The following is a 22,407-nucleotide window of genomic DNA, read 5'->3' as shown; positions in this document are numbered from 1 at the left end:
ACAAATGTTGAGCACATTGACACTGGCAGCTGACGACTGACGGTTAAATTTCTGTGGAGATGTTAGGAATCATAATGTTAGCATTATTTCAATAACCAGTGGGCCTAAATGTGTGCTTTCTGCTTGTTGGCACTCAAGATTAAGAGTATTTAAGACCAATCTAAGGTTGTGTGACTATGATTCTGCTACTTGCACTTAAAAATAATATACTTTTAAAGAGCATTGCTCTAGGGGTCTGCAATGTTTTAATTACTAAAACAGTAAGACAAGTGGAAAAAGTGAATATCACTGACAAACGGACAAGTTGCCAGACAAATAACTTTATTGTCTTTTAACATGTAGCATCTCAGTTTGTGTTATTAGTGTTAACATGTATTTAATCACCCAGAACAAATACAGTCTCTTTTCATTCAATCAATAGTAAAATATACTCCAAAACATCATGAATTTTAACACATTTCAGCAATAAAAGCCTTTCCAGGTGCATGTCACTCATGTTGTCATGCGCAGCATTAGTCAGTGTTAGTGTTTTAAAGCCATAGGGTAACATAAACATGAAGTTAAAAGGTGCTACAAGCCACGATTTTGGAGTAACTGTTTATACAGCATGCAGCATTTGCAAAAACATCTAGGGCCAGAGAAGAGGATGTGTAAGGCAGCAAGTGCATCCTGCCGTATAAACCACATAATCCTAATGTTCTACAGAATAAAAACATAGGCTCCAATTAAAAAAGAGGATGGAGAATTGAAAAAAATGTAATGGACTGCATGTCAGCATTTGCCATGTATGAGTCTGCGTGGTGGGTGCTCTGGCCCTACTAATAATGTGTCTGGCAAAGCAACACTGCTGTAATAAGACAGGAATGCAAAGCAGGCTAAACTATTGTAGGAAGACAGGATTACAATTCTGGTTCAGTTCACAAAATTTTTCAGTAACACTTTTCCATGTGTTTAAGCGCACAATAAACATACAATCAAAGTGTGATGCTTTTACATTTTACATAACTATCTGATATCATCAACAAATATTTGCCTTTATTCTTTCAGGAAAGCTGGTTAGTCACCATTAACTTTGTCTGTTGAAGTATAGGGAATATAATTTCCAATGTAACACAACATAAGTCTTGTTATAAGAAGGAAACAAATGAAAGAAAATTATATATATGTACAATAAATTGTATAAAAAAGAAAATAAAAAGGTGCCATTTTGTTGATCCAAATCAACATAAAAGCATGTAACACATAGCGTTCATAGGTTAGTCTCCAAAGCCCTGCTCAATTGAGAAAGCATTGGCTTTAAAGGAAAAAAAAAATATCCGCAGCCATGTTTAAATACTCAAAACTATATCCACCATTTCACCATTCCCTTGAAGTGATCACTGATCTCACACATCTGGTTGATTCACTCAATACACTAAGCTCCATTTTAGATTTTTGACAAATTCTGCCAATTGATACTTCTCATTAACCAAGTTAAACTTCAGATCAGTGTTACAGGTCAAGAGAGAGACAAAGAGGTGGATACATTTTTCTCAGTAGTCAAAGAGGACTGCCTGCCTGTTACTAGTTCATCATTGAAGCCATCCATTGTAGTTCATCCAAGTCATCGTCCATGTCACAGTAGTTTTACTTAAAGCTTGTAGGCTGGAGGCACTGAGAAACAACAGGCCACAGGCTGTCACTTAGGCAAGCCAGTGCCTGACTATAGAAAATAGTAATAATAGAGATAGTAATAGTAGAGTCATAATAAAATTAGAATCCTAGTTACGACTGGATTAGAATGTCAAAGGATAATCTTAGCATAATGATGCTTTCGGGAAGCCGATCCTTAACACCCACACTGTACACATGAGTGGAGAGCAAATGGAGTATGTGGAGTGTTCTTACATACAAATACAGGCAATTAGTGGCCTTGTGTTTGACACCATAATGGAGGCACCAAAGTGCTGTTAAGTGACCGATATTCACATTGTAATTACCTCACACTTTTGTCAACAACAGCTCAATGGTAGCATTTCCAAATATATGCTTTCCACTTGGTCCCTTTTTCCATCACAAAATGTACAAGGAGGCTTCAGGATCTATTTGTAACGGAAGATTAATAGTCACATTTTCTGACAACGATGAATGTAGTGTAGACTTGGATCTCCCTAAAAATGAACAAGCTTCCCAACATAGCTAATCGACATCAGAAGCATTCTCAGCACTGTTAAAAATCAAAAGCAAACATCCTCACAAATATACTGACAAAGGTGAAATTAACATCATGACAATTAAAATGTAACCAAACTTCTTCAGTACATTACGGTCAGTGCCAGTGGAATCTGTATGTCCTATAAAATACATTTCTGATCAGTCTTGAACTGCATAACTGTGAGCTACTGCATTTCTTTTCATTATACATAACATTTAGGAGCAAGGCAGTGTGTGAAAGGTGACAGGGTGAAAATGACTGGAAGTATTAGATTTATCCAGGCAAGTTAAAGACTGTAATTATCCATCCAAGTTGATTATCATAATTTGCTCATTAGCAATCAGCTCAGTGGAAAGGCTCCTATCTCATCATTGGGGGGGTAATGCACCACACATAACAACAGACAAAAAAAAAAACACTGGCCTGAATGTGAAATGTGTGTTTCTTACAAATAAAAACCTACTGGTTAAGAAAGACAAAACAACAACAAAAACAATCAAAAATAACATTATAGTGTGTTTTGTCCATTAAATTACATCAGTTTGTATTCATGTTCTAGCTTATATCAGTGTATCTCCACGGGGTCATCACCCAGACAATTCCAGGCCATATGGGAAAGCACCACTCCTATATCTGTGTAAAATAATGACTTTACTCATGGAAAAAGTGCATTTTCCAATTAATGGCCCACTGTTCAGACAGTCATTTGTGAAAAATAGATGCTATTCTACAGCCAAATGCCTTTTTTCCTTTCAGTAGCTCATCAGCTGTCGTAAAATAGGCAAGATTATCCCATTAATGGACCAGCAAAAGATAGTGTTACTGTAACGAGAGAGAGGTTTACTGTCTACTTAGCTACCTTCTATATTGAAACAGTTCCTTTGTAGTGTTCTTCCAAATATGTCCATTATGTTCTTGTTTGTTTCCTTCTGTATTTCATTTCAGTAAGTTCACATCACAAAAAGTAAAAACATCTGATATGCAAGCTAAAAACTGAATATACTCAACGTGAACACAGGATATGCCATTGCTAAATGCCCATTTTAGGGAGTCACAGAAAAGGCAGTGAGAATACTGAACAGCCGCCAGGTTGCCAGGGGGTGCAACAAATATGGTGGAACACAGAGGTATGAAGAAGACATCTGTTTTCAGAATATAAATGTTTTGACATATAAATATACAGATTTTGATTTGTGGTATTTGTATTAAAGATAAAATTAACAAGTATACCTTTATCTGATGTTTATAGCATTATTACCCTGCTGTTAAAGTGCAATCCTAAGAATGTACTGCTACATCAGAGGGGATACTATATGTTGACCATATGGGCTAGACTTGTTTGATCCGTGTCATCGGTAACAGTAATAGATCTTTAAGTTTTATGTAAAACCCCCTGGCCTGGCTGCTTAAGTAAGAGATGATATCATGGTTTTGTGGATGACAGCAGGTTGCTGAGCCAGGTTGCTGCCGATGATGACAGTTGACGTTTCTCCTCTTCATGTTCCTCTGAACCACCATCAGGGAGGAGGAACTGAGTGGAAGCAACAGAGGTGGGGGATCCCAGACAGGGAGCCAGGTTTCCACTTTCCTCAGCCTCCACAGGGGAGTCCAAATGCCAGGAACACTGGGGTTTGTAGCCCCCAGCACTGGCAGCCTGGGGCTCTATGAAAGACTGGGTGGAAGCTAGGTCCAAGTCATTACTTGGGGCTCTAGGTTGCATCTGCGGCCGGTAACCCCCACCTCCACCTCCACTGCTGACAGACAGATCGGCCTGGGGTTGGTGGCCCTCAGAGGAGCCCTGTGGATCCAGCTGGAAAACCAAAGAAGACCCTGAGGTCTGGATCCCTGTGTAAGTCACATCTGTGTGTGCTGAATCCAACGAAGATGCAGAAGAAGCAGAGGAGTCTGGGAAACGCGGCCTTATGGGTCGGTCATCTACCACTTGGTTGTAATAGCGTAATGATGTCGGCTCATCTGTGTCAATTGGCTCGTCTCCCATCCCCTGCCCTTCATCGTCTTCCTCCTCGTCTTCTTCAGGAATGACGACCAGCACTTCTTTAGAATCCCAATCAGGCTTGTCTACAATTCGAACCATACTGTGGGGAGATGGCTTCACATCCAATGGCCCCTGTGAAATGCATGGAGTGAGTCAGTACCGAACACTGCCTCATAGTTTTCTATGAAAGGCACTGCAACTTAGAAACATGAACATATTCATCCCTCATTACAAGCATACACATCAATTACAAGAAATATAGTGTCACTATGGTCAAATGTGAGCTCCATTTATACAATCAATACCAATGATTTTAAAAGTGCAGGACAGACTGGATTAGGGTGATACTGTACCTGTTTTCTAGACCAATCACCAGACAGCTTCGGCTCAGGTATGTCTGGATAGAACGCCGTCTTCACCCTGGTGAGAACAAATTGGCAAATGCTACTTTAAGACATACATTGTCATCAAAAAATCTATAGAAATTAAAGAACATATCCTAATAGCTCCTGCTCAATACGGCGTAGAAGTCTAGAGAGTAAGTTGCTGCCAATGTGATGGATATCTTTAAAAGTTAGTTATGTAACATAAACAAACAGGAGACAGACATAGCAGCAGAATGACTCACCATTTCCGTTTCTTGTAGCAAATTAAGGTGACAATGACCAGGAATAAGCTTGTTATTCCCAGAGAGGCCAAGATTTCCAGAATGAGCCAATCAGCTGAAAAATTATTTTTAGAGATATTAGACATGAAGCAAGATGACTATTTTTCCTATTGCTGAGTATTAATCACCCTATCAAAACTGAACACAAGTACAGTTACCTTTAAACATTTATTTATACAAGAGCATATTTTGTAGCCTTAAAGAATAATAGTTGTAGGATAAACACAAATGTTTATTATTTGGCATAGCATACACATATAACTATAGAATCACATACTGTATGGCTCCATCGTTATGGAGGCAGTGGCGCCTCTGTCCTCGCCTGCTGAGGTGTAGGCCTTGACAGTAAATTTATAGGAGCCCTCAGGGAGACCCTTAACTGTGTATGTCCTGCTTCCAGGGTCTGACAGATTGGCTATACAAAGACAGATAAAAAGACAAATAAAAACGGTGGGAGGTACAGAAAGGAAGAAAAAGAAGGAGAGAGGGGAAAGGAATGGGAGCATTGAGAAGGAAAGTTCAACTGGATAAAAATCAGCCTTATTACAACATATTGTGATGAATAACAGTATGATTTCTATCTCCTTTTTCAAGCACTCAAGCACAGCTGTAGCAACTGAACTGTTTGAAGAGGAGGCACTTCACATTGTAACATTTACCTAGTAGTGTGAGCTGGGAGCCATTACTGATGTAAACGTTGTAGCCCAGGAGGTAGCCTCTTCTGTTGACCAGCGGGATCTCTCCCCAGCTCAAGAGAATATTAGAGTTCCGCTGAATGGGTGACAGCAGGGGGACAGAGCTGGAGGGGACTGTGGAAGCCATGAGGAAGGGAGGAAAGAGAATAGAGGAGAGAGAGAAAGGTGGAAGGTATAACAAAGAGAGTCACAAAAAAAAGAGTCAACAATTGAAATGCAGAATATAATTTCTAAAGTCACTGCTTCCTCTAAAAGGATAAGTGTTTCACATGCTGCACTATCCTTACCCAGCTCCTGCATGTATCCCTGCCAGCGCTGCAGCAGCTCTGAGGAGCAGCTGTACAGAAAAATGTTGTACCTCACACCCGGCTGGAAGTTGGCTGATGGAAAAGAAACAGATAATCCTTCATTAAACAATTTCTAATGTAACACTTTGGCAACTACAAAAAAATCCTGTTTACTTCTTGAATGACTAAATACCTGACTCAATGGAGACATTAGTGTTTCCAGGGCCCAGCTTGATCCACTCCACAGGGCAGTCCCCTATGCAGAGGGCATCTTGCCATTCTACCACATAACCACAGGTGGCATTGGCATTGCTTTGCCAGGAGAGAGGGAAACCTCCGTCCATATAAACTACCCTGGACACACCAAGGAGGTCCACATCTGGAAAGAAGAAAATATACTCCAATGATAGAAACCACATGTCTTTTATTTCTCCTTTTATAACTAATTGGCTGCTGGTTTAGTGTTTTATGACTGTGGAACCAAATACACCAAATCATGAAGTTCCTCTCAGTACTCAGTTAAAGTTTGTGCCTTTAAGAGTAAAAAACCTAATCTCTTTTTGCCATCTTAATTACTTCTTATTCCCTAAACTTCCCAAACACATTTTGCCTCCATATCCACATACCTGTCCAATGTAGAGGTATAACTACACTTGCAGACTGTGACACCCCAGCAGCGTTCTTCGCAATGACAGTTGCTATGACCTTGTTGTCATTGGTGAAGGTAGTGTTCTGTGTGAGGTTGACTTGTAAATAGGAAATGTTCGGAGGAACAGTTTTTGTGTGCTGTATATTCTCCTCAGGGCTCCAGAGAGTCACTTCATAACCTGTGATTTGACCATGGCTCTGTCTATGTGTCAAAGGCTAGAAAAAAATCAGAGGAAGAAAAGGAAGGAAAGGGGAGATGGACAGAGAGAAGGAGGAGAGAGAAAGACAACTTAAATCATTTGCAATTTCAGATATTCATGGCATAAATCCACAAATGAAATATCAGCTCAAGCTACTTTATGTCAAAATAAAGAGAGTAAAAAGCAGAGGAAGAAAAACAAAGATAAAAACTAAAACAGAAGAACCCTGATCTGATAGACATTGCATTTGCATCATCTGATTGTGGATTCTGTGAACCTTTTATGGCAAAATGCAGTAGTTTTGTGGTCCCAACAGTGAAAAAGCCTTTTTTTCCAATTTTGCAAATATAAGAAAAAAAAAACTCACCTTCCAAATGATCTTCCCAGTGTTATCTCTCTTAATATATTTCCACACATCAGGAGCATCTGGAACTAAGAGAAACAAAAAAACAAAAAAAAAAAACACAGTCAGCACTGAAGAAAATTGTACTGCTGCTACTTCAATTATTTAGGATAGAGTTAGTATGTAGCAACATAGTTATTAACTACAATGGGGTTATTGACCGCAAATTGCATCCTGGTAGTGCACTTGGCTGATCATCTTTTATTTAACAGGCAAAAATGCCACACCTTCACTAGTTCCAGCTTTTTATATGTGATAATTTTCTCTGTTTTATATGTGCTTCAGGTTTTGGACTGTTGGTCAATAGAGAAAGCAGTCATCTCAGTGGACTCTGATAACTTGTAATTGACATTTTTTTAGTGTTTTAAAGCATTCTGCAGACTAAAAAATGTATCAGTTAATTGAAAAAAATATGAATAGATTAATTGGTTATGAAAACTGCAGCCCATATTCATGGAAATCTTTGCCAGAATAAAGGAATACAACAAATAAACTGCTTACCATCAATGTTGGTTTTGAAGGAAAAGGGTTCGCTCCAGTCTCCCCACCTCCAGAAATTCTGCTGGGCACCACAGCGGACTCTAACACTGTGATCCTCATCAGGATACAGGTCCGATACAACCGCTGACCGCAGACCCTCCCCTGAGAAATTGAGCTGGATACATATATTAGACGTGTTACTATTTGGTACATTGGTGGTCAGACAAATGGAGATAATGGACATGTCGATACAAGCTTGTATTTGTCGAAAGTAATACGGGTAGTAATTAGTATGCTGTAATGGAAATGATAGCATCTGATACACAAACAGAAACCAATAAAGACAGACCAAAAGACAGAAGGAAGATACTGTACATACACACAGAGCAAACAGTTAAGTGGTCATTCCCTTTGACTGACACACACATACACACACACACACACACACACACACACACACACACACACACACACACATACACACACACCACTCACCATTGTTTGGTGCTCCTGGGAGGTAAGCTCTACCTGGCAGAGAAGATCCAAGGAGGAATAGTTTTCGTGCGTCCACTCCCACCTTACAGTAGCATTCCAGGCATGTGTGACAGAGGTCAGGTTTTCTGGTGCTACTGGTCTCACTGGGGAGAAAGAGTGAATCAGTAAACTTAAGAGAAATTTTAGATGTGTCACATCTATGTTTCTGTTTTACCTCTGCTAGTGAAAATCGCAATACAAATCAAGTTTATATGAATTCCATGTGTCCGTCCATTGAATATGATAAGCTAAGGCTGAGCAACCTACCTCTGTGTCTGATATTAGCAGAATCCGTGATACTGTACTGGCCGAGAGGATTCACAGCTACCAGTGTCCACTTATTCTCCCATTGAGCCATGCTATACTCTGTCTCCTTCTGCTGCCGGCTGGTCACCAGATGAAAAATACAAAATAATCAAGATAAGCAAATTCAATTCAATTCAGATTTTTTTTTTTTAAAAAACAATCCCTTCAGATACTCAATCTAACCCACAGAGATAGACACGGGGCCAAACACATTTATAATGTAACTTGTTTTGGCCAGCCTGGGGACAATTCCTGTAAAAGTGTGGCAGGCAGCCAATCCACACAGATGATGGACACACAGAAGCAGCAAGTGGTCACTCAGGCTGAGTGCTTTATATTTCTTGTCATCCTCTTTTCTGGGAAGAAAAACATTTTTTGGAGACAAGCAGGGGGAAATCATAAATAATGCAGGGACATTCTTCAGAACAAACAAAACAAAACAAAGAAAAATCTTCATTTCATCATTTTTGTTTTTCCTGTTTTATAGTGTTCTGGATTGGAGCCAGATGTAGTTACCATTATATGATTAAGTAAGCATTTTAGGCGATGTGTCCGCAGTGGATATAATATCTGAAGGTGCTTGTAATCCATGTTAACACATATTTGTGTCAGTGCGTGAGCATAGGAATTTTGCCTGATCAATCACAGAGTGAAAAGTTGGAACAGAGGCGTGTTGAGCTTGAATCTTACTCTGCATATTTTAACAGTTCCTAAGCAACTATTCCCCGCTTTTATTTCCCTTGGTCTGGACCAAATGAACCAAACTACAGATGTGAAAGCACCCTTAATATGTACTCAGCTTTGGGATCTGTATTAATACATTTAAAATGCAATAAAATACCCCTGTGTCAACCTGCAGCCTGCTTTTTGTGAATGGTTAAGCAACCCAACCTGAGGCCAACAAAGTATCCGGTAACAGATCAGGTTACAGCCATCTTCTTGCATATATATGTGGGCCCATGTGAGTTTTGACTGTTTTTAAAAGTAATTTCTTGTGTTAGCGTGTGTGACTGTAGTACCTCTTGTTCACTGAGTATAATGTTTTCCGTTTGCCAATTAAGTGTGTGTCTCGCCCTTTCTTCCAATGGCACACAGCTGAGGTCAAGTCTCGGGTCTCACACACAAAATCAGTGGGCAGCGGTGGATCTAGGGATGGGGACAATAAGTAAAAACATACTTACTTGTATAATCATATATTAAGTTATATTAGATGTATATAAATTATTACTAACATTTATCTAAAAGACGAGCTCTCAAATAATCTATAAAGTCATTCAAATGCATCAAGAGGAAAACTCAGTTATGCACATCATATAGCAAGCTGTATAACAGGAGAATAACTTGCGTTCCACACTGACTCCTTCATTCACATCAATCATTTTTCAGTCTGAATGACCCATTTCCTTTGTGTTAACTCCCTCTGTCTGCCACTCCAACCACACTCATATGACAACCATTCAACTCTTATCCATCCAGTTAATCATCTTACATCCAACGAACACCACCGCTCCCGTTATGTCTGTCTTTAGATCGTCGTAACAGATGACGTTGGTCCCACTATAGCCAGAAGGTTCCTGATTAATCGCTGTGATGGCGTAACTTCGTCTACTCAGTCGTGTCATGTTCATGACTGTGCTCCTGTAGGTGATGGTACCAAGGTGCCTCCCCTCCTTCACGATGCAACAGAAGGTGGTGTTGGCCCCCACAGGTACAACTCTGTCCTGGGGGTACATCTGGAATCTTTCAATGCTGGGCAGGTCGCTTCCTGAAGAGAAGGAGAAAAGAAGAAAGCAGAGCATTTAAAGATTTCAGATGGAAGGCAAAAGAAGACAGAAACAGGAAAAAATAGAGAGTTATATTTAGGAACAAAGGAAATTGATTTGTTTGGTGAAATAATTAAGCAAAGCTTATTATTAATCTCTGATAGACATGTTTCTCCAATTTTAAATGTCCTATAATACATTTTGGTGTAATTATTATCACTCTGACCTTGGAGAATCTCAACATTGCTCCATTGACTCGTTGTCTGTCCCTGTCTCGAGCGGATTTTGATCGACAGTGATGTACACTCCAGAGGTTCAACTGAGGTCCAGTTCCACTGATGCCGACCACTCACCTCATTCACAGTCACAGGCACTGTCTCCTATAAATACACAGAACACACAGTGAGGGAACGAACAAGAGCAACAAGAATCTGGTAGAACCTCGTTTTGCTGAAGACTGTCATAATGTAATACATACAAGCAGAAAATCGAACAGTTATTAATTATATCAGCTGCATAAGCTGTATAATAATGTAAAATCAAAAGCTTGCTGTCTTTTGAAATTTTAAAAAGAAATTGTTACCACATTTAATGTGGCCTCTGCTGTCACATCCATTTTATTTCTGTTATTTGGCTTTATGTGGTTTTAAAGGCTATGTGCAAATAAAAAAAAACGAAATATAAATAAACTAGTGTAGCAAAATGTCATGCTGAGGCTCTGAAAGAATGCATCCAATCCGTAATACAACTGTACAATAAAAAAGCAAATTAACAAAAGAGAAATGCCCTTACATAGAAGACAGTTTCATTGAGTTCAGTTCTGAGAATCATGAGGTCAAACGTAGTGGCTGCTCCTCCCAGCCAGGATATGGATAGTTGCTGTGCATAATAATTAGGTGACAGAGTCACCTGCTGGGGTACAGTAAGAACTGGGGGGAAAAAAACAAGAATATTTACACATTAAATTGAATTGAATTCAGTTCAACTTAGTCTAAACATTTTATATGAATTACAAATAATAATATCATATGTATTGCACCAGATTGGCTGTATACAGTATACACCGAGTAATAAAAGGACTTTGCACAGGGCCAGGATTAAGTGATTAAAAAAAATCCAAGAGCAAGTTTGTCAAACTCTAAATCAGCAGACACAGAATCAAACACCAAACTTTCCTGTCTGGACCTGCTATTTTTCATGTTCAACACATTCAGCATGATGTGCATTAAGCCACTGAATGTATATAAATATGGACGTCACATTTCCACTTCCTGCCTATGCAAAAGTGAAGCCAAAATATCTCCTTTCCAGGAGCTGCCATCTTGCTTGTGTGACGTCATTTGGAGCCAGAGTCTGCGCAGTAGAATCGGGTGGCAGGGTGACAGCCCACAGGACACACCCCCTCAGCGTCCTACCACCTGACGGAGGTTTGAGAGCGGCAGTCACAGCCGTCAATCATGACGTCACACCCCTTTTTGATATCATCAAACAACTACTTAAAAACAAACTTATCAGTTGTGATCAGATCTAAAATGACAGACACCATCTTTGGGAAAAATGTATTAGACGTGTACTTTGACAGGGGGCGATAGAGATGTTTTGGCTTCACTTTTGAGGAGCTGTCATGACGTCCAACTTTATATACAGTGGATGCATTAAGCGTTGCAGATTGATGATAATCAAAGAGCTCATAAGAGCGTGAGAAGTGGAATTTTCCCTCAAGAGTATTCAGGCTCTTACCATCTTTGGCATGCGTGTGTACAGCCAAGAGGCCCAGGAGAAAACAGATGAGCCAGACAGGGCTACAGTTGGGTTTTGAGTTGGGACTGACACTTGAGCGAAGCATGGTGATCGACCGACCGAGGCGCTGTCTGAAGAAGAAGTGGTGGTTCTCTCCACTACAGCAACACCGCGCTGGACATCTTGAGAGGCAACACACAGACAGAGGGCACCCTGTGGGAAAACACATGATGCGAAAGAGAGAGAAAAAAAAAAAGGGTAAACCTACAATGAATACAACAGAGATCTGCTAAATCATGTAACAAGGGAAAAAAAAAAAGTTAATCTAAGCTGAGAGGAAATTCAATCCTTTTCATGCCTGAGAATGTAAGGATTTTCCTGCTAATTGGGAAATCTATTTTTGTTAAATAAAACTGCCTGACTGTCAACACACAGGGTTGTTTCATACAGCTGTTATGGAGCTGTGAAGTGAAAGTCATGCCCACATAATATACTAACTGTGGAGTATTCTGGTATGCACAGTAATATCATAAGATGTTTCTCGAGATTTGGCCAGTTTGCTCCTGTCACTGCTGGGTTCTGCTTCTGTTTTCACTTTCTGCAACATGTACCTACAAACTTTGCTTGTTATGTGAGTTCATGTCCGAGCCAGTGGCAGTACTGCCCACATATTTCTCTCTGCCAGCTGCTGGATGTGGAAACACACAAGTCAAAGAATACTATCTCTAAAAGGTTTAACCTTGCTGCTTTTTCAGATCACCTGTTCTCTCCTTAGCTTGTGTACATTGTGACTGTTGAAGGCTTGGTCTTACTGTTTATCTACTAACAATACAACTATCTACAAGTACCGTGAATAACCACACAGAGGTCAGACAGACAGAGAGACACAGTAAAGCTGTGGGGATAAAGACAGCTGACAGCTGTGGTTTGTGCTATACAAATACACTTGTCTTGACCTTTCAGTTTAGTTCGGTTTTATTCCAGTTTCAGTATTACTTCAATCTGATGAATAAAACAAAAACACATGTGAGAGTGAAAGTGCACTGTGCTTCAAAAACTCGAAGCAAGAAAAACTAACTGCTGATATGAATTTGACGCTTGAGAGACTCTCCGCTGAAAGTAAGCTTGAGCTACATTCCACACACACAGGAGCTTCTATTTGTACTAAATGCTTGACAGACCTTCAAACACACACCCAGCTGAAGATACATATACAACTAAACGGGGAAAAAAAACATTTCCAGGGAAAAAATCATCCACTAGCATAAAGGTTTCTGGCTTTTACCGAACAGAAAGTCACAGAGTATTCATTTCTATTTTAAAAACACCTCCTTCTGCCGGCACCTTCAGCACTGCCGCAACTTGCTTACTGGAAACGCATGGCTGTCCATTACAACCAAATACTTCTACAATTACATTTTGTGCTCCTACCAAGTCCATGCTGCTGTTCACATCAGCCTTACAGCACTTACAGGAAGCAGGTTAACAAAGTTAAGATTTTTTTCCCTTTATTAGAAAACACCTAAAAAGATATGCTTAATCACACAAGCTAATTATTATCATTAGTATTACTGCAACACTACTTTCATAATGGAAATATTAAAAGGGACTACAACAAGATACAAAGAGTCACATATTGGCACACTGAAAAAAATGAGGTTACAGTAACTGCAAAAACATCTAACACAAGGTCAAGGTTCAGCCTCAGTCACTGCATTCTGTTGTTTTCTCTAAAAACAAAGACTAACTCGACGTGACTAATTAAAGCACAAGAGGAGATGTTGTAATTATTAACCTTGATGAACCTGTATGAGCCTGTTTGTGTGACTCTCTGTTTTTGTATCCTTTAACGGTCATCAAGGCACTGCAGTGCAGTCGGTCTAGTTTCCCCTGAGACAAGCTGAGGCAGGCTTCAAACATCTTGCTGGCTTGATAAAACAATGCTCTCAAGTACTGCCAAGCAACATAACTGCAATAACACAGCACAAAACAAACAAACAGACAGACAGACACACACACACACACACACACACACACACGAAAGGCCAATTTTGGAAAATAAGAATCAAAGAGTTACCTGAAGCATCTTTGTGAAACAAACCAGAGAGCCAAATGCATTGCAGACAGACAAATAGTGACAGTGTGACCCAAATATCATTTTAGCAAGTTATTTTATTTGATTTAGAATAGGCCACTGCAAACTTTATGAAAAAAATGAGAAGATATTTTTTGGTATCTGATTTCATAACTTATGAGTCTCTGCCAATAGATTTAAAAAAACAAAAATCGGAGATTAAAAAAAAAAGAAAAAACATTGAATAAATAGCCAGACATATTTACTGACAACCCTGCTCTCAAATCCTGGCAGCCTTACAATCTTTTTTTCATCTAGAATGATATACACTTGTTTTTCCTTTCACAATGCAGTGAGCAAAACAAGCTGCAACAAGTGCTACATATGTCTAGCCTATAATAATACTGCATATGAGGCCACACACAAACAAATACACACTAGAGCTTGCATTGGGAGAAATGAGGGCAGGAACACTTGTTTTTAAGCTGTTTATCCAACTCTGCATTCCTAATCACCAGTTTGTTTTGTTTTGTTTCCATTTAGACTCTGGTGAAAGACAGGATGTTATACAAATTCATGGATTAAAAGTAATGATAAAAATAAAGTGGGAATGGAAATACAAGTTAAGGGCAGGCGTATGGTCAGCTACCAGGTCAGATAAAAACAATATTCCAGGGCAACTTCTAAAAAAAGACCTAAAAACCAGTAAAATGAACTAACATTTAAACAACCGCAAAACACAGCTTGTGAACTGTGATTAAGTTCAAAGTATCTGATAAAGATCATCTTGACAATCATTTATCTAGAACTCTGGAACATTTTCACCCCTCCAGATGTTTTTTTCAGCATCAGCAGAAAGGAAGGAATTTCTAATCTCCTCCTAAACTGGTTTCGCATTCAGTTTTAAAAGAGCTCTCACTGAGACATGCAAACTAGATTGATGAGCTTAAAGACTCACATCTAGTTGTTTGTTTTGTTGCGCACAAATATTGATTTCCACTGCATTTTTATAATAAGTATGACAACTGGCCAGCTGCTGGTAAATGAACACAGTCTAAATACTGCAGAACCTCTGGTGTATCTCTTTGCCAGGTCAATCTTGCTATCCGAGAAACTATTTCTCCAGACAGAAACACACTTCTTTTAGACTTGTGTAATAAGAAAATCTGAGCACTGGGTCTTCCCACGGTTGGATAGGATTTTAAGAGTTCTCCAGTGTGTTCCCGGCTTTAAAAAAAAAAAAAAAACACACCAAAAAAAACATCACCTCCAGATGAAATTCAGAGGCATGGCTCAACATAAATACAGCTGTCTAGAGTCAAGGTTTCACACACTCATGTGCCTGCACCAAAATGGTTTCTGAGCCTGTTGCAGGCTTGGTGGGTCCCCCACATGAAAAGAATAGCAATATATTTTAGTGGTCCTGGATCCTAATGAAGATTATTTTTTCAACTTAAGTACTAGGCTGGAAAAAAAACATAGTGCACTGATGGGAAGCGGGAAAAACAACCATAGATTCTGGGAAATCTAACTGAGAATGTGATAGCTACAGCAAATGCACACCAACACACAAATCGATACTCCTTTGCTGGGCTTTGTCCTTGTAGCAGTGATAAAAGTGACCACAAACTACAAAAACCACGAGGATATGGTTGTTACTTAAAAACCAAGGCTAAGCCTCCTCTGTATGTCTGCAGTGTTCCTATTTTAAGAAAGGACAGAGCCACCTAAAAACAAGCGTCATGAGCATGGAGCTTGTCTTGTCTGTCTCCATACTGGACTTTGCCACTGTTCTGTTTGCCCGTTCGGCCGTGTAAGGCGGCCTTTAGGAATGAAGCTGTGGAAAATGTCCAGGTAAACTTACGGTACATTTGTGCAGGACTGACAACACTGTGATGCAATCATTTCTCAGAATCCAAATTCACTTGACGCAAAACGTCCTCATTCGTCTTCACTGTTTCTATGGTATCTAAACATTGGTTGGTACTAAAATACTGAATAAACTCCGTCAAAACTTGGAACACACCCACCATGTTTCCAGTATATCAATTCAGGGACTGTGCAAGTCAGAAAGTATGTAATTAATGTGTGTTTACTTTGTGAGTATGTGTGTTGACTGGGGAACTTCACTCTATATAAATATTTTTGTCAAATCAAGAATTAGGCTATTCAATGAATCATTTAGTCTACAATGCAAAAAAAAAAAAACTATTCCAGAACCAAAACTTATCTGAAAATGTTTGGTATATTTACTTGATAAATGAAAAAAGGATTCTTTTTTTTTTACATTTACCTGTCAGTTGTTTCAGCACTAATTTCAAACTAACATGCATCTTAAAGTATAAAAGTGGAATGTTATCCTTGCTAGAACCAACACTGGCATAAAAATAAAGATGGAAGTAAAGCCAAAGCCAAAATTACTCCGAACTACCACTGCCTGGGGTGGAGACAAAAAAATTACTCATAAAAAACACTACATAAAACAATTTAAATGTTTCATCATTAACTACATAGGCATGAGATTGTGGTAAAAACCTTTATATGCAAGCTGTATTGATTAAGCATTTTTCCCTAGGCAGTGGCAGTTGTTATCTACATGTTGTCCATTCTTTAATCATTTGCGTACAGAGCTGGCAACCACAACCTCATGAAAACCTCTGATAGTATTTACTTTACTGAAAGTGTGTGGGATGGCCTAGCTGAAGCCAAATCCAAGGAAAACTTGTGTCTGTTCTGAGCCTACGCTCAGCAACACTGTCATTATGCTGACATACGATGACCACCAAGACCAAAGAAATAAGCACACAGTGGCTCTAGTATACTAAATTGGTATGGCGACATTTTGAAACACGATCTGAAAATGCTGCTGTCTATGTACGACCTTTGAGTGGGACTAGAAGAAGACCGGATGCTCGTCCAGTGAGAGAAAAAAACTGTTAACAGATGAGTGTGTGTGTGTGAAATGTCAGTGCTCTGACCTCATTAGAGAAAGGACATTCAGTCCTGTGTGTGTGTGTGTGTGTGTGTGTGTGTGTGTGTGTGTGTGTGTGTGTGTGTGTGTGTTGCTTTTGGACCTCAACCAACACCGTTTCCTTCCTTCCCTTTCCCTGTAATCCTTTATGAATGTAAATGTAAATCATGGATAGCAACAGGAAGTGAGTAACACAATAACTTCAAAAATACATACCACATACTTTTAGGTGTTTTGTTGTTGCTTTAAAATCAGTGATTTTAAAAATAAGATAATTAAACACACATATGGATACACAGAGTCAAAAGGATGCCAGTCCACACCCTAACAGGAATATACAAACTAGTCTGACCTTTTTTGGCACATACACAGCCAAGTGACTGGTTAATAAAGAAAACACTCCAACAGGGCTGCTATTGTCCTGCCAGGTACCAGTAGGCGCTTCGGCCATTTTGTTAAGGTGACTAATGTTCAATGTTTCTTGTACTGAGCCAAACTAGGATGACGGTATGTAGCATGAAAACCAACATCCTGGACATACAATTCACCCTAATGTAGCACTACAGCACGTTTATTCCATAAGAACAATGGGAACTTAATACGAGACCAATAACACTCATTCCTTACTGCTGGAAAAATGAAGAGGAAACCTGACCAAGCATCAAGTTAAAAGCATTAAAATTGCTTTGTCAGACGTGTATGCAAATGTATGTAAAAGTTACTAATGTGCAAACATGCATCCTTTGTCCTCCCTATGCAAGTACAGAAAATACTTAGAATGATTGATGCACCTCAATTTCTTCTTTTGATGTATTTTCAGTATTTACATCTTTTAATGTGTTACAGTTCTGAAATAGTTTAATGAAATAATATAATAATTAGTATGCACTGTTACCTGTAATAGTAACCAATGAGAGCGTGTGATATACTATTACAGGATCTAAATATACAAAAAGTATTATATAATATCCCCACTCAGTTTTCTGTGATAACATACTATATGTGGGAGACAAACAACTGCATGTGGAGCATAACTGAGCGACACACTATATTTGCTCACAATATAGTGTAAAACATGGTCCCGTCATTTAAAGATCAAGAGAGAGGGAGAAAGAGAGAATGAACAACTTATGTTGCAGATCTATACAGTAACACATTGGCTTGGCAATAAAAATATTGACACATAATCATAAAAAATAGTTGATCTGCCCCTCTTGAATCTTAGGTCACATTTCACCTTGAAGTCCTACATACGCAAAAGAATAAAAAATAATAATAAAAATAAAAAGTCAACACCTAAATGATCGTGTGTAATAGCTCATTTTTTATATTCTAATTATGTTCTGTCATAAAAAGTGGCTAATACGGTGGATATCCCAAACTGCATCATCACACAGGACGATTTGCATCATTAGCATTAGCCACCGGGCAGCATGATGGACACCGTTACATGTCTCATCACCAACAGCGGCGGACAGTGATTAATACGCGTTATAAATGTATCATAAACCGAATTTTATCAAGACAGGCATAGTAGAAAGTGAGACATTTAAAATTAACCTAGCAGCCAGCACCCCACCACACACATAGACACATACACACTTAGACACACACACACACACACACACAGGCCACTGATATTGGGAAAAACACTGCTAGCCTACGATAGCTGCCATCACACACTAACGTTTAACGGTTATAATGAGTTCCGTAATAACACCAAAATTACCTCTGATGTTGAAAGATGTCCTTTCCAGTTTTGTTTCAGCTGTATAACCAGTAACCCCGCAATTAAAAGAACGGGATCATTTATTTTTAACGGCGTGATATCGTCACAATCCTGCCCCCGTGGTGTGTTTTTTCACCATTCCCAGTTGAGTTCCAGAGTAGGTTGGGATTACTGGAATTGGTTGAACCAAGGCTTTGATTGACGTCCACACGGACCAATGGGCTTCGACGGAACCCTTCACGTACAGGGCGTTGTCATGTTACATTCAAGTTACGATTGGAAAAACGGGTCATATCAGGGTCACGATTCGTTAAAACTAACTTTCCAGAACTTGTTGGAGCCGATTTGACCGATAACCTGGACTTCAGTGCCAGAGTCTTCAACTAGAGTGAAAAAATGTTGATTTTAAATACAATAGACCCCAGTAATCATTTTTAACATGTGATGTAGAATGTTACACAGCCACAATTTGGAGGATTTATCTTATGAGACCCCAAATGCCTCTTAAAGGATAGGTTCACAATTTTTCCAAAACAGTCAAGTGCACATATGAGCACTGAAAGAGGTTTTCTTCTCTGTAATAATTCCTCCTGTTCATAGTGGCTATTGAAAGATCCCCTTCAAATGCGCTGTCAATGTAAGCGATAGGGGGCAAAATCTATAGTGTGTCCACACAGTCATTTTGTGCAAAAATGCATTTAGACGTTTATCTGAAGCTTATATGAGGCCTCAGCAGTCTGTGTCGAATGGATGTCTTCCACATTTACAGACATTTTAGCACCAAATTCCCTCTTTGTGTTTCCTTGGACAGTGATTCCCTGTTGAGCTGCAGTGGAAGTATAGTAACAAAAAGAGGGTCTTTGGCACTAAAAATATTTTAAAGTTGAAATATATCTACTTGATTTGACTAATTTGGACAGCTGAAGCTTCATATTAGCTTCAGAAAAAAACTTTTTCATACATTTTTGCGCAGAAGGAGGCTTATGAACTTTTGGCCCCCCATCACTTACATTGTAAGTACATTATGAATGGATCTTCTAATGGTCAGTATGAACAGGAGGAATGCTTATGACAAGAAAAAAATATTTCAATGTTCATTTGGGCACCTGGCTATTGTTTTAAGACAGACTTGAAAAATTGTGAATCTATCCTTTAAAGAACCAGTGTGTGGGATTTAGTGACATCTAGTGGTGATGTTGTAGATTGCAACCAAATGAATACACCTCCCCTCACCCTCCAAGTGTGTAGAAGAACCTACGGTGGCTGCAAAACTTGTGAAAAATGCGAAAAGCCCTCTTTACAGTCAATGTTTGGTTTGTCAGTGCAACATGGTGGCCTCTGTGGAAAAGGACCCACTCACTTCCTATGTAGATATAAAAGGCTCATTCTAAGGTTACGCAAACACAACAGTTCTTATTTTCAAGGGATTATACACTAATTAAAACATACTCATGAATATTATATTCCATTTCTGCCAAGTTCCTTGCACTAAATACCACTAAATCTTACACATTGGTCCTTTAACGTGCTTTGAACTAGCAACAATTATGACATAAAGGTTTTGTAACCTTTCAATGCAAACTCAATGTATAACAATATATTCAACATTGTTTTATTGTTGTCAGTTGACTGTTTTGCTTCCTTATAATTATGTCTGGTACACAAGGGGCATCAAGTTTATATTAGCCAAAGAATTACAGAATTTATAAATTACAGCAGTGGAAGTGGTTCAAATCATCAATCATCATTTTCTGTTATCAGGCCTCTTATGGTATGCAAAATTACATATGAAATTATCAAACTTTTATGAAAGACAAACTGTATTTCACTGATTCATTTTGATTTTTTTTTTTTTTTGTATGACAGACATATTCATTTGGAAAACAGAAATGTACATTGTAATAAACTGCTACAAAAATATAGCCAAATTCTAAGAGTAAGGTACTATTATTCCTAAATCAATAAAATACTGTAAATTTTGGTGCCTTTTTGTGCCAAAACCAGGAACAGACATTAACAATAGACTACTGTAAGATTTGACGGTAACTTACAGTATTTTCATTTTTGCCATCGCAGTAACAAACCAAAAGGTCAGTAACATCTTACTCAGAAAATAGAATAACATCTGTGCATCTGGTTACCCAGTTAGTGACTATGTTTAATTTTTGCTAACATTAAGTTGGTATAATCCTAGCCAGAACTTGGCAGACACAAGAGAGCATTTTCAGGTAGTGTTCTTCAGCAGTGGGATGTTTAAATTATCAGTATCTAAACAGTATTTTCAATGCTGCTTGTAAGTCTAGTTTAAAGATTATTTTTGGATGAATGTTTTTGAACTACACATCAGTGAATGCTAACGTCAGATTGGCCTGGTCTATACCTACACCTTGTTTATCCTACATGAATTTCAAAATTAATAATAGCCTAAAAAATAAAGCATATTACAAGTGAAATTGATTCAAATATGTAAACAAGTCGGTTAAGATATGTTAGCTGCTGAGTCCCAAAAGACAGAGTGGTCATATTGGTTATCTTAGCGCAACCCAAGTGTGTTTTTAGGCTGTAGCTATTGCTGCAAATGTATTGTAGTTTGTTGCCAAGCTGTACTAAAGCGTGGAACATGATAGATGATTTCCAGCTATTGTTGTTTACTTGTACAAGTGCCACATATTGTTTTCAGGGATTTCATTGTGATTATTCCTCAGAGGGGAACAGAGGCCAGCCAGGGAAATCAATTCCTAACAATACAAACAAACTCTTCACCCCTCTTCTGAAGAACTTGCAACAGCAGTTTCTGTTTACACTCAAGACAAAGTTTTGATGGCAGCTCAGGAAATTACAAGTAACAGGTTTACATGTGAATAGCATGAATTTTGAGAATGATTTTTTCAAACACACATACTTGAATATACTTGGCATATTTGAAAGCTTTTGAATGAATATTCAGTTCCATAAAGCTGTCACTTGTCTCATCCTCTTGCATGCTAGATGGTAAGGATTATGAGTTTTTAAATGTACCATTAAATATCACTAAGATTGAAGACACATTGTTATTTACAGTATATGTCTGCAATTTATAGATGTTCTTATTAATATGAATAAGAAGGAAACTTTTCAGTTGTTTACTGTAACATTTACAATAAGAAACTTAAAGTAGATTACAATAGCAACACAGTGAAAACACAGTATATTACTGCAGGCCTAGCTACAGTATCAAACTGTAAACCTCACATTCCACAGCAGAAAACTATAATAACTTTACAGTAATTAACTGTTAAAGTAAATTACAGTAGTGACACTGTAAAAAAAACAACAATGGTAAGATACTGGCAACTACAGCTGCCAGTAGCTTACTGTAATTTTACAGGGAAACAAGAACAGGCTGAGGCATGAGACAGATAAGAAATTATTTAAAATGAAAGATATTAAATTAAATAATGAACTAAAGAAATTAATTTCAAAAGCAAATCTGAGCCACCAGTCGTGGAAGAAGTACTCTTGAGTACCTGAGTAAAAGTAGCAATACCACAATGAAAAAATTACAAGTAAAAGCAAAATGTACTTAAAGTGTCAAAAGTAAAAGTACTCATTATGGAAAATTGCCCCATTTTGAGTTATATTTACCATACAAGTATAGAGGCTGTAATATCTAAATATTAAAACTGATTAATTGATGTGTACATGTAAGCAGCATTTTTATATTGTCAAGGTAGAGCTAAT

At 38.4% G+C, this 22,407-nt stretch overlaps 1 protein-coding gene across 1 annotated transcript; it reads right to left on the bottom strand.

The window, feature by feature from the left end:
• Positions 1 to 300: 300 nt before the first annotated feature.
• Positions 301 to 18,851, bottom strand: lifra (LIF receptor subunit alpha a). Its single transcript, XM_044375460.1, has 18 exons — positions 18,688 to 18,851; positions 11,914 to 12,126; positions 10,966 to 11,102; positions 10,400 to 10,553; positions 9,900 to 10,175; positions 9,430 to 9,556; positions 8,372 to 8,490; positions 8,066 to 8,208; positions 7,592 to 7,745; positions 7,055 to 7,119; positions 6,466 to 6,703; positions 6,033 to 6,218; positions 5,840 to 5,932; positions 5,517 to 5,666; positions 5,135 to 5,272; positions 4,819 to 4,912; positions 4,544 to 4,610; positions 301 to 4,322 (listed from the first exon to the last, which is right to left on the bottom strand). Exons 2-18 carry the CDS (start codon positions 12,017 to 12,019, stop codon positions 3,618 to 3,620), a joined length of 2,952 nt encoding a protein of 983 aa, XP_044231395.1. The 5' UTR covers positions 12,020 to 12,126; positions 18,688 to 18,851; the 3' UTR covers positions 301 to 3,617.
• Between the last annotated feature and the right edge of the window lie 3,556 nt (positions 18,852 to 22,407).

This window comes from Thunnus albacares, chromosome 2, assembly GCF_914725855.1.
Source record: "Thunnus albacares chromosome 2, fThuAlb1.1, whole genome shotgun sequence".
In the NCBI taxonomy this organism is placed as follows: domain Eukaryota; kingdom Metazoa; phylum Chordata; class Actinopteri; order Scombriformes; family Scombridae; genus Thunnus; species Thunnus albacares.
Note: the sequence above shows the minus strand (reverse complement) of the source record. Positions and strands in the feature narration are given on the sequence as shown.